General features: G+C 40.2%; 1 protein-coding gene and 2 long non-coding RNA genes across 4 annotated transcripts in view; 1 reads left to right on the top strand and 2 right to left on the bottom strand.

The window, feature by feature from the left end:
- stxbp5l (syntaxin binding protein 5L) overlaps window positions 1-13,616 on the bottom strand; it is a 125,580-nt gene that overhangs the window by 33,107 nt on the left and 78,857 nt on the right. For both annotated transcript variants that reach the window (XM_061088708.1, XM_061088709.1), the window contains exons 7-10: window positions 12,737-12,820; window positions 11,473-11,596; window positions 769-844; window positions 2-156 (exon numbers count right to left, since the gene is read on the bottom strand). In XM_061088708.1, coding sequence (XP_060944691.1) covers window positions 2-156; window positions 769-844; window positions 11,473-11,596; window positions 12,737-12,820 — 439 coding nt within the window. The remainder of the gene's footprint in view (window position 1; window positions 157-768; window positions 845-11,472; window positions 11,597-12,736; window positions 12,821-13,616) is intronic.
- Window positions 3,230-5,731, top strand: LOC133021689 (uncharacterized). The gene is made up of 5 exons (XR_009682970.1): window positions 3,230-3,307; window positions 3,728-3,869; window positions 4,490-4,576; window positions 5,171-5,329; window positions 5,525-5,731. It is a non-coding gene; the product is annotated as an uncharacterized LOC133021689 (long non-coding RNA).
- LOC133021757 (uncharacterized) lies at window positions 7,121-9,618 on the bottom strand. The gene is made up of 5 exons (XR_009682981.1): window positions 9,544-9,618; window positions 8,982-9,123; window positions 8,275-8,361; window positions 7,523-7,681; window positions 7,121-7,327 (listed from the first exon to the last, which is right to left on the bottom strand). It is a non-coding gene; the product is annotated as an uncharacterized LOC133021757 (long non-coding RNA).

Raw genomic sequence — 13,616 nt, 5'->3', positions numbered from 1 at the left:
CCGTTGTTGTACGGAGTGTCGCAGAGAACCATGAACTCTACAATCGGATAGTCCATCTCCAGCACGGTGATGGCTTTGCCATGCATGATGGTTAACGTAGGGCGCCGTCCTGCCTTGTCATATGAAAGTCCCCCGGAGAAGACAATAAAAGGCTCGCTGTTGTGGAAGCAGAACAGGGTGTAAGGAGGGGTTCCTCTCGGGCTGCATCAGTGCTAGTAGCTAAGAGTATACTAATGAGTCAATTTAGCTATCTGTGAGACATGCATGGGCCACACCAATTAAATGAAATACTTAAAAGATTGAATCTTTGACTTTATAGCCTACATGTCTGTAGGAAACACTTTCAATGTAACAACAACCTATGAAGGCTGAAATAAAGCAAATCCACTGTTAAGTGAAATGAATCTGCATTGAGTTGTGGAAGTGATTCAAAACAGAATCAACCAGCAGGAGACTGGTTTAAAAGCTCAGTGTAATCATGTATAATTTTACCCCCCCTCCTCGGCCCATGAGCACAATTTAAGAGGCTATAATTATGAAATAATGCTTTGCCAAAAAAAACATTACTGCTTTTTGCTAGTGATTATCACTGTCTGGGGTAACATTAGCAACATTCTCTTTAATTCACTAGATGATGAAATAACCACAGGATAAAGAAAAACTTCCTAAGCACCAGAACTGTGTTGAAATCACAGTTTATTGTAATCAAACTAAGGATAAAATAAAAATCAGGAAATGTGGATCTGAACGTCTGTTTTAGACACACACCTGCTCCTTGAGGTCTTGTATTCCACTTTGAGGATGGGCTTGCACGACTCCTTCCTCCCATCCCTCTGTATCTTACCTGAAATAGAGACAATAACAACAAATTGAAATACACAAATGCTTGGTGCTGATGGCTCCACTTGGGAAATGCTCTCTGGATTAGCCAAGGAGCTTACTAAGCTAAACAGGGAGCGCGATGCAGGAAACCCCCTTATACAAGAATGAGGTCAAAGCAAGACATTGAGTAGCATCCTAGACACTTGACAGGTTAAGACTCTAAACTAGAAAGGTGGAGGCAAAACGATGACATCAGCAGTAAGAGGTAGTAATAGTGTCGCAGGAGGGCATCATAGTTAAATGATGTGTGACTGATTGGACTCTTATCAGTTTGCTTTCAGCTGATTGAACTAACGCAAAGTGTATTTTTACATTCTTTTTTGTGCAACCTCTCAGTTTGTTTTTTGTTTGACAATTTATTTGAACAAAAGGGCAAAAACTACAAAAGAGAGATTGGGAAACGCATTAGTCGACAACTTTAATGTATGTTCTTCTGATGACCCCCCCGCCCACAACCCTCCATTTCAAGCTAATCATTCTATTCTGCATCACTACATTAAAGGCTTTATTATTTAATGGACATTGCACCACTCCAGGCTCACATCCCTATCCTCCGTAGGGTCGTAATAATAAAGTAACAATAGTGACTAACACTGTTTGTCTCATTATAAGTCACAATGGCACAGCTATTGTCCCTGTTCCCTTTATACTTTCGTATTATTACTGTGTAATATTTCCAATTCTTCTTCTCAGGAAACGTCAGAGTGGCAGACCAACATCAGAGTTAGCACATTACAGGCTGAGAGTTATTTTTTCAGCTGCTTCACACAGTGAAATGATTTATTTTGATATGAAAGAGGAAGTCTCTCGGCTGGAAGGCAGAGGGACCTTGGGTTCTACCTCACGGTCAAAGTGCCCTGAACAAAAGCCGAGTAGCTTCTGAAAACATGACTCTGAGCACCTAGGCTTCTCTCTGCTGCTGCTGCTGCTTTTACAAAATGGAATGCAGCAATTTCAAATACAGTCCTCATGATAAACCCAGTGGTTCTGATAAAAAACCAAGATGTAATTTTTAAGAATGAATTACAAATAAAGGAAAACTTAATGACTTCAATACAAAAGCTATAAAGATTCACTCAGAATTGGCATCGTACATCTTTTAACAAACACTTGTTTGCTCAAACTAGAGAGTGGGCGGAGCAGCAATTTTCTGACTGAACTTGAACCGAGGCTGAGAGGAAAAACACCCATTGTATTTTTGTGTCTTTAACCCAACACAAGTCTGATGTTTTCCCAGATTGCAGGAAGGTGCTGTCTGAAGAATCAAGTATCAGATTCTCCTCCTATTATCCTGTACAACTTAACACCTATTATTAAATACATGAATCTCAACCTGGTGTCTCTGTAATTGTGTTCTGCTGATAGTCCAACCAACACACATATGTTTCATGTTTTCTGAATTTCATTTGAAACAAAAAATATGTAGCATTATCCACACCAATGCCCAATTTAAATTGTACATAGACTCCACATGTGGATATTATTAAAAATAATACAGTCGCAGATTTATTGTCAAGATGTAAGCCAACTAAGAAATGCCTCTAAATGCAGTATAATGCAGTATAATACATACAGTAATGTGGAGCTGGATGAATTCCATAACTGACTATTCTGTGGCTTGGTCAGAGTTATTTAAAGAGTCTTAGGTGATAAAGTTATTTCACGTTGTTGTTGTTGTTATTGAAGAGCCTACAGCTGGATAGACAGCAAGCCCCCTGTCTCCCTCCAGCTCACAGCACAACCCAGTCTCATCAGGAAACGTTCAGTGGGAACGTTGGTCCACTTGGACAAACGTTTCCATCTCACAATCTGGCCTATCAGATTGTGAGATGGAAACGTTTGGTCCGCCCATTGTTTTGCATTGACGTGTTTTCACGTCACGTGACTCCCGAGTTCCCGTCTACGGAAAGGAAAACATGGCGGACAGTCCTTGTTTTTTCAGATAAAAATATGATTTTGTAACTTAGTCTGGGCATAAAAATACATTCTGACACCATTTCTAGCGAGAAATGTGGTATTTGCTTCCACAGTCTTCAGCCAGTTCGTGCTTATGATATATATTTTAATAGTTATCACGAATTTTTTTTTCGTTGCTATGATGGTTGCTATGGACGCTGCCATTCCGAGAACCACGTCGTAGCGTGCTGTTTAAATCACCGTCCCTGCGTGGTGTCGTTCAGTGCTCGTGAATGTTATTCATGTTAAATAATATTAATATTTGAGGCTAGATTACACCTCTAATGCGAAGGATCTTGCGAGTCTGTTCAGAGGCGGACATGAGTCCGCCACCGGACCGAGTCCGCCACCGGACCGAGTCCGCCACCGGAAATAACGTGTGGCTGTCAACATCCGCTCCCTTTAACTAGAAGCTGCGTCATACACACGGAGCATTTGGGAGACCACGATGTCGTCTTCCTTCTGTCAGGTAAGTAGTTTATTGTTTTTAAAGATCGTTACGATCTAGGTTCACAGTCCGAGTGCTGAGACAGCGGATGCGGAGTCCGTCGATACCCACAATGGATGCTTTTCTTCAGCTAATATGCCATTGTTAGCCACATGCTTCAGCCCACGGTAGCATGTGATTACCTGGGAGGTGAAAACATGGTTATTCAAACCAGTTCAAGATGCTTAGCTCATCATTGAGGGACGCTACAATATAAATATAAACATGAATTTGATTTATGAATGCTTTAGATTAATAAGGAGCGTATTTCTCTACCAATACTTCACAATAACAGATCAATTTGGTTTAATGTATAGAATGTAATATGACAATAATGTTTTCATGTTATGGAGTTGCGATTCATTTTATAAAACAATTCCTATGTTCTGTTTTTTAATCAAGGAGGATCCAAGTGAAGCTACAGGAGTATGATGAAGAGCAAGAAGGGCAGCCTGGAGAGAAAGAGGAGCCGGGTTGAGCCCACTACTCTCATCCACGTACCACGAGGAAGATGAGGGAGAGAAATTATCCTACCATTAAAGAGGTACTTTTAAGTTACATACCAGAAACACCATTTTATATAATGTGCCAAATATACATTTTTATTAAATCCCCAAAGTACGCTGGCTGAAATACAAGTTAATATCACACTGAAAGAGTTTTGATCAATCATGCTTCCCTGCTGTGGTTGTTCAACTGGGAAAACAACTTTTTCCACAGGAAGGCAAGTAAATTTAAGGAATGCTTGTGCAAAGTTTTCCTCTGTTATGTATAATGATGACCCCCATCAGACATTATGTTAGCAATATTTACACCTTTTCATTTATACTGTTTATTTCTGTCTACATGTGTGAATTTGCCTTCATTAGTTTCAGAAAAGAGCGATCATGTATCGGTCAGTGGGCGGCAGCCCAAGACTCCGCAAACTAGTCTTTAAGCAAAGTAGACGAAGGCATTGAGGTTGCGGCCTGCCATCATTATTATTTTGCTTAAGGGACTGAATATGTTTCATGCAGAAATATTAGCATTTCCCTTATATCTACCAAAACTGCTTGTTTCACAGACTGCAGTTTTGTTTTGATCCGATGTGGTGTGCAAATACCAACTGTATCTGCAATGGGTTGTTGGGCATTAATATTTGTAACTCTAATTTTGTTTTGACAGACTGTGCAAAGAATGTTGAGAACATCACCACTCTACAGGAATACACAGTCCAGTAATGTGTGTCAGAAGTTCAGTAGTGAACGACAGGTACTGTGGAAAAATGTGTGTCATTGTTGTACAATGTCCTTTGACTCTGTTTACACAAGGTCAACACAAAAAGGTTTGATTGTAAACTGATATTGGTATGAATTCATGTTATACTCCTCTTCACAAGAAACAAACAATTTACAAAAAAAACCACTAGAATTACCGCACTGCGTTGTATGACTCCGCTAACCAGTGCAGTGTCCGTCTATATATTTCTACAAATTTTCTCTCATATAAATGTCACTGTAACCTCTTGACAACTGAAACCATAACATGAGGTCAGTGTGGCCTTGACCTTTTGACTTTAAGACAAATACACAGTTAGACAACCCGAAAACATGCAGTAATGCCTCCGGCGACTCGCTATTACAGAGGCATTAAAATGTTAAGTGTAGTAGACTGGATTTTATTGGTGTTACATTGGACATCTTGTATTGGTACACAAAAAATATATTTGGTTTCACATTTTAGATGGCATAAGCAGAGACATCAACTCAGGAAATGGATTTCTGCAGAAAATTAAGCCTTGTATGTGTGTATATATACATACAAACGCACTTTTAAAACGTTTTGTTTTTTATCATATATTCTCAGGTAGTACTGACGCATTTACGGAGATGGGACATGAGGGCCTTGTCTGCGTGCCCAAGAGAAGATTCCACAGAGTTCAAGCTGAGCAGGCTGCAGCAGGTTTGGAGGAATCCTCCTCTGAAGAGGAAACATGGCGAGGTTCTTCTCCACTGATGAAGAAATGTGAGTGCTGTGATTAGGTCAAATCTGCTAAAATGCTACTGTGGCTCCTGGGCCCTGCTATTAGCTTGGTGTATGGTAGCTGTTAGCTTTAGCATATTTATTTTTTAGGGGCCTGTCTGACGTTTATGTTTTAAAAAAAAAATCAGAGGGAACCATCTTCATAATTTAACACTATGGTTTCTTTGTGTCCTTCAGATCTTCTCAAGAGAAGCTGCCTCAGCTCCACGGTCCCTCCTGCAGCCTCCACTCCTGATGCTAACCCCCGGTCTCCATCACACCATCCGGGCAGACCTGGAGTCACAGAACTTTGTCCAGAGCTGCCGTCTGAGAATTGTTGATCATATAATTTTCAGCAGATGCCTTAATGTAATGTTTGTGCACAATAAATGACATTGATCATAACATATTGGTATTTCCTTGCAGTCATACACCATGATATTGGCAGATAAGATGTTGATTACATTAAAGCAGTGAATGCTCTGCTTTAAGCAACATAAACACACAATGATCCAATGGATTTGAAGTAGAATGGGCACGTTACATTCTGTAGAGAGTACCTCAGTAACGGAAGTCAGAAAATAACTTTATCTGAGGTTCAGTCAGTTATAGTCACAGCAAAGCACACAGGTCTTGTTGTCTAAGTGGCAACCATATCATATTGTTTAAGATGTGTAACATCAAGCTTGTGTATCAGGGCTAAATACATCCAGTCATAAGTAAGTTCACCCTCTTGTTAACACTAAAAGTAGGTGACCCAGATGTTTCACAATGCAATCTGATAAGGTCTTATGAGAAAAATTCTTAACATTAAAGAAATGAACACAGAGGATAGCAATAGATGTTTCACTTTAAATCAGTAGCTGGTAATCGGCAGACTGACTTATTCAAACACATTAATACTACAATGAATGAGGCAGGTGCTTCCTATCAGAAATCAACTATATCGTCACATTAGGTTTCTCTTGAGCTCATGGAAATTACCTTCACCTTCCACTTACTGTCACCTGAACCATACTGTTGTTTCTGTATCTACAATGACTTAGGAAAACATATACTAGAGGGCAATGTATAAACAATAATACATCTTATTTATATAGAGCTTTTCAAGAAGTGCAAGTACTTCACTGAGGGACAGCTAATACAAACAATATATATATCTTAAATCCATGAGATGGGACAGCCTCTCACTTGGATGTAAACCAATTTTAGAACACATTTGCTTATACTGGAGATCTTTTAAATTAATGTCCCAGAAATAATTTCTGATAGCAAACCCCTGCCTCATTCATTGTAGTATTAATGTGTTTGAATAAGTCAGTCTGCCGATTACCAGCTACTGATTTAAAGTGAAACATCTATTGCTATCCTCTGTGTTCATTTCTTTAATGTTAAGAATTTTTCTCATAAGACCTTATCAGATTGCATTGTGAAACATCTGGGTCACCTACTTTTAGTGTTAACAAGAGGGTGAACTTACTTATGACTGGATGTATTTAGCCCTGATACACAAGCTTGATGTTACACATCTTAAACAATATGATATGGTTGCCACTTAGACAACAAGACCTGTGTGCTTTGCTGTGACTATAACTGACTGAACCTCAGATAAAGTTATTTTCTGACTTCCGTTACTGAGTTACTCTCTACAGAATGTAACGTGCCCATTCTACTTCAAATCCATTGGATCATTGTGTGTTTATGTTGCTTAAAGCAGAGCATTCACTGCTTTAATGTAATCAACATCTTATCTGCCAATATCATGGCGTATGACTGCAAGGAAATACCAATATGTTATGATCAATGTCATTTATTGTGCACAAACATTACATTAAGGCATCTGCTGAAAATTATATGATCAACAATTCTCAGACGGCAGCTCTGGACAAAGTTCTGTGACTCCAGGTCTGCCCGGATGGTGTGATGGAGACCGGGGGTTAGCATCAGGAGTGGAGGCTGCAGGAGGGACCGTGGAGCTGAGGCAGCTTCTCTTGAGAAGATCTGAAGGACACAAAGAAACCATAGTGTTAAATTATGAAGATGGTTCCCTCTGATTTTTTTTTTAAAACATAAACGTCAGACAGGCCCCTAAAAAATAAATATGCTAAAGCTAACAGCTACCATACACCAAGCTAATAGCAGGGCCCAGGAGCCACAGTAGCATTTTAGCAGATTTGACCTAATCACAGCACTCACATTTCTTCATCAGTGGAGAAGAACCTCGCCATGTTTCCTCTTCAGAGGAGGATTCCTCCAAACCTGCTGCAGCCTGCTCAGCTTGAACTCTGTGGAATTTTCTCTTGGGCACGCAGACAAGGCCCTCATGTCCCATCTCCGTAAATGCGTCAGTACTACCTGAGAATATATGATAAAAAACAAAATGTTTTAAAAGTGCGTTTGTATGTATATATACACACATACAAGGCTTAATTTTCTGCAGAAATCCATTTCCTGAGTTGATGTCTCTGCTTATGCCATCTAAAATGTGAAACCAAATATATTTTTTGTGTACCAATACAAGATGTCCAATGTTACACCAATAAAATCCAGTCTACTACACTTAACATTTTAATGCCTCTGTAATAGCGAGTCGCCGGAGGCATTACTGCATGTTTTCGGGTTGTCTAACTGTGTATTTGTCTTAAAGTCAAAAGGTCAAGGCCACACTGACCTCATGTTATGGTTTCAGTTGTCAAGAGGTTACAGTGACATTTATATGAGAGAAAATATGTAGAAATATGTAGACGGACACTGCACTGGTTAGCGGAGTCATACAACGCAGTGCGGTAATTCTAGTGTTTTTTTTGTAAATTGTTTGTTTCTTGTGAAGAGGAGTATAACATGAATTCATACCAATATCAGTTTACAATCAAACCTTTTTGTGTTGACCTTGTGTAAACAGAGTCAAAGGACATTGTACAACAATGACACACATTTTTCCACAGTACCTGTCGTTCACTACTGAACTTCTGACACACATTACTGGACTGTGTATTCCTGTAGAGTGGTGATGTTCTCAACATTCTTTGCACAGTCTGTCAAAACAAAATTAGAGTTACAAATATTAATGCCCAACAACCCATTGCAGATACAGTTGGTATTTGCACACCACATCGGATCAAAACAAAACTGCAGTCTGTGAAACAAGCAGTTTTGGTAGATATAAGGGAAATGCTAATATTTCTGCATGAAACATATTCAGTCCCTTAAGCAAAATAATAATGATGGCAGGCCGCAACCTCAATGCCTTCGTCTACTTTGCTTAAAGACTAGTTTGCGGAGTCTTGGGCTGCCGCCCACTGACCGATACATGATCGCTCTTTTCTGAAACTAATGAAGGCAAATTCACACATGTAGACAGAAATAAACAGTATAAATGAAAAGGTGTAAATATTGCTAACATAATGTCTGATGGAGGTCATCATTATACATAACAGAGGAAAACTTTGCACAAGCATTCCTTAAATTTACTTGCCTTCCTGTGGAAAAAGTTGTTTTCCCAGTTGAACAACCACAGCAGGGAAGCATGATTGATCAAAACTCTTTCAGTGTGATATTAACTTGTATTTCAGCCAGCGTACTTTGGGGATTTAATAAAAATGTATATTTGGCACATTATATAAAATGGTGTTTCTGGTATGTAACTTAAAAGTACCTCTTTAATGGTAGGATAATTTCTCTCCCTCATCTTCCTCGTGGTACGTGGATGAGAGTAGTGGGCTCAACCCGGCTCCTCTTTCTCTCCAGGCTGCCCTTCTTGCTCTTCATCATACTCCTGTAGCTTCACTTGGATCCTCCTTGATTAAAAAACAGAACATAGGAATTGTTTTATAAAATGAATCGCAACTCCATAACATGAAAACATTATTGTCATATTACATTCTATACATTAAACCAAATTGATCTGTTATTGTGAAGTATTGGTAGAGAAATACGCTCCTTATTAATCTACAGCATTCATAAATCAAATTCATGTTTATATTTATATTGTAGCGTCCCTCAATGATGAGCTAAGCATCTTGAACTGGTTTGAATAACCATGTTTTCACCTCCCAGGTAATCACATGCTACCGTGGGCTGAAGCATGTGGCTAACAATGGCATATTAGCTGAAGAAAAGCATCCATTGTGGGTATCGACGGACTCCACATCCGCTGTCTCAGCACTCGGACTGTGAACCTAGATCGTAACGATCTTTAAAAACAATAAACTACTTACCTGACAGAAGGAAGACGACATCGTGGTCTCCCAAATGCTCCGTGTGTATGACGCAGCTTCTAGTTAAAGGGACCGGATGTTGACAGCCACACGTTATTTCCGGTGGCGGACTCGGTCCGGTGGCGGACTCGGTCCGCCTCTGAACAGACTCGCAAGATCCTTCGCATTAGAGGTGTAATCTAGCCTCAAATATTAATATTATTTAACATGAATAACATTCACGAGCACTGAACGACACCACGCAGGGACGGTGATTTAAACAGCACGCTACGACGTGGTTCTCGGCATGGCAGCGTCCATAGCAACCATCATAGCAACGAAAAAAACATTCGTGATAACTATTAAAATATATATCATAAGCACGAACTGGCTGAAGACTGTGGAAGCAAAGACCACATTTCTCGCTAGAAATGGTGTCAGAATGTATTTTTATGCCCAGACTAAGTTACAAAATCATATTTTTATCTGAAAAAACAAGGACTGTCCGCCATGTTTTCCTTTCCGTAGACGGGAACTCGGGAGTCACGTGACGTGAAAACACGTCAATGCAAAACAATGGGCGGACCAAACGTTTCCATCTCACAATCTGATAGGCCAGATTGTGAGATGGAAACGTTTGTCCAAGTGGACCAACGTTCCCACTGAACGTTTCCTGATGAGACTGGGTTGCACAGCACAACATCTGAGCACAACAACTGTGTCCAGCAAACAACGCATGACGAAAATAAAAATCAATACAGAGTAACTGTGAGCATGAAAGCATTTGTATCACAGGTGGGTTCCGGGGCGTGATGCTCAGACTGCAGGGTTCGACCACTTCATTTATTTAATACCAGAATGAAGGGACTTGACATGTTTACAGTTCATGCTTCTTCTTTTCCCAATTCTAAATTCACCTCTGTTCATGTTCAATTGCTTCTGTCCTTTTCCTTTATCTGTTATGTAAACAATCTGCTGGTATTTAACCAGGTATTAGGAACTGCTGTTCCGTCCTTGACATTCCTCGCCCACTACCCCCCCTCTTGCTTCACTCTTTTGTGATTCTGCCCTGAGATCACAGATCACAAGTCACAGCAGAATTATTCACCACCAGATATCTGACAACATAAGGGTGGCAGGGAACGGGGGAAACAAAGGGAAGATGAGTTGGCAGAAGGGGATTCAGGATTAGGTTTAAAGAGGGAATCATTCAACCCACTATTCTCAACTCAGAGCCAGATTTGCTTTGTCATGCACTCTGGATGTGAAGACCCTTGGCAACAAGCGTGGTGTGAATAATACGAAGCTGATGGCTCTACACAGCTGCACTGCTCCACCAAGCCATGATAACCAGGAGTGACTCCAAGGATTTGACAATGGTAAACAGGCTGCATTTATAATTCCACTTATCTAGTCTGGATGACCATTAAAAGATTGATGATTTAAGGGGAATTCTGATATTTTTTTAACCCGGGGCCTATGTTTAAAATGTGTGGATACTCACAAAAACTTGTGTAATCTGTCCAGTAGATTACCTCTGCTGGCAGCTACAACATGGCAGCAGTAATGTAATCATATGGGGCAACTGGAACAGTCCACAAAATGTCCACTATAAGTGTTTTATGACCACCAGTAAAAGACTCACATTCACACGGCTCTGTGATCTTCTTATGAATCTACTTCCCCTTAAGTAGAGGTATAGTCTGTATTTACATAAATACTTTTTTATGCCATATAAGTGTTTGAATCTGAACCCATAGACAGGTAGTTAACCATGAATTTGTTCTACAGTAGATTGATCAAATTTAAGATGTATCCTAAACGACGTGTCATTTCTGTCTGTTGTGTCAGTGATCAGCCCAGTGACCCGGTTTTTCCAGCTTGGGGAACATAAAGGCTCGATTCTGTTTAATAATAAAAACAGTGTAGTGGTGTGGGTGTGAATCTCACCATGAGGGAAGGTGACCTGGACTGGCTTGGTGGTGTTTCTGAGGTTCCACATGGTCAGGCTGCCGTCTGAGTGACTGCACATGAACTGCTTCCCTTCATGATGCCAGCTCACTGAGTGAATGGCCTGTGCCAACGACAGAGATACAACATTACTAAACCACAAAAGTTTCTACTCACAGATTATTTCCTTCACTAACTGCATAACTGTGAATTTGCTTTGTTTTTTTTTTTTTTAAAGAAAATAAAAGGTTAACAACAGCAACAAGATCAAAACAGAAAACCCAAACAAAATAAACAATAAAGTGCAATGCAATTCATGGTTCACCAACATGACCACAAGTATAACATATTGAAGCTTGGCCCTGCTGTCCTCGTCTTTGTTGTTTTGTTTGTACTCAGCTGAAGAGGTGTGACACAGAGATGCCATGCTACGCTGGAGGTGATGCACATGAGACCACCTTAATGACTGTGGGCAGGATGTGACTCTTCATGGGAGATGTGACAGGAGATGAGAGATGCAGAAGATCAGCGCTACGAGGCGAAATTGTCCAAGGGGCAAATTGGGTTTGAGGCCACAGAGGTTAAAAAAAACAAACAGATTAAATCAGCAGATGTGTGTGTGAGTTTGACAGTGGTTGTGTATGAACCTGACTGTGTATGTGGCCGTGTGTATACTGTAATAGAAATACTGAATAGGCAAAAATTTGACGAATTTGAAGCTATTCAATTAAGACTAGTTTCATCTACTTTACAGAATCAGAATCAGGTTTTATAGTCAGGTTTTTATTTTGGCTGTGTTGTTTCACAATGTGCATTTTCACTGAGGCTTCTATACCTGATGAAAGGAAGAGCAGGAAAATGTAGTCAGTATATACCTTTTGCAGGTTAAGGTCACCCGTAAATGTTGTTTACACAGCAGTGTCTTATTCAGATTTTTGTCTTGATCAGTTGGATATCTGAATTATTGTTCAGGTGGTCAGATGGCCATTTAAAAGCAAGGCCACACAAGCTAAACATCATCAAACACAAAGGACAGAGTCTTGTTTTGCACGGCACTTCTAACTGGGTGAAACTTTATTCTTCACCTGTTTGTTTCCTTCACTTGGAAATAGCAAAAAAGACAAGTCCTTGTTTCCACAGGATTCTGTAGTCATGGAAGGTTTGTAAATATTTAGCTACATCGATCACGTACGTCCGTGTCAACATGATTCACTTATGAACGACTTTGAGTTGGTGATAACAGGAGTGCAGAGTGGGGACTCACCTCATCGTAGTAGATTCTGAAGTCAGCCTTCTTGCACCGGAGGTCCCATTGTACGACCGTCCCGCTCTCAAACCCTATAAGCAGCTTCAGAGGGGAGAGTGACAAGGAATGAGAGAGAGATATAAGAGCGGAGCATATTGACAACGGCACCAATTTAATTCAAGTAATTTCACGATTTTCTTTGATGTGATGAGACGTTTTGGCTCTGACATTTTGGTTTGTCAGGACTGGAAGTTCAGACCTCAAATATGTACCACTGAGCTTCTATTCAATTAATTTAAACACCTGTGTGGGTCTTTTTTCTGCCATACTTGCAGACACATGTATATTTATTGCTTTATACATGCCCAGAAATACGTATATATACCTGTTACTTCACGTGCACAAATGCCTTGTTGCACATAACGGATGAAAAAGGCAACCACAACAACCTCAGAAAAACATCGGCACACAACATCGTTTCACACTCAAGGGTTTGAAAGAGAGAGAAAAGGCAACACAGTGTGATCACAGATCAGAGGAGAGAGATCGAGATCAATGTTGGAGGAGCACAGCCTGCAAGACCGAGCGGAGGAAACAAACCTCCCGCTGAGAAGGAGACGTGTGTGAAATCTTAGAATAGAAGTAAGAGGGCAGGCGAGGTGGAAAAGGAAAACTAGTAACTTCCCTGACACCTTTAAGCTTTACATTGGCATCACCAACAGTTACGAAGGTAAACAAGCAGGGAGGATGAATGAAGGTGTCCTGTGAACACGTCCATAAAGAACACAAACGGATTTACATTATTCTCAAAACAAGTTCTGGATTCTTTTTTTCCGATGACCTCACAAGTTTATCCACTTATCATTGTAGCTCTAAGCCTGTTTACTTAGTTTTGATG

This window comes from Limanda limanda, chromosome 16 (assembly GCF_963576545.1).
Source record: "Limanda limanda chromosome 16, fLimLim1.1, whole genome shotgun sequence".
NCBI lineage: Eukaryota > Metazoa > Chordata > Actinopteri > Pleuronectiformes > Pleuronectidae > Limanda > Limanda limanda.
The sequence above is the reverse complement of the archived record's forward strand: the minus strand, read 5'-3'. Positions and strand labels throughout refer to the sequence as shown.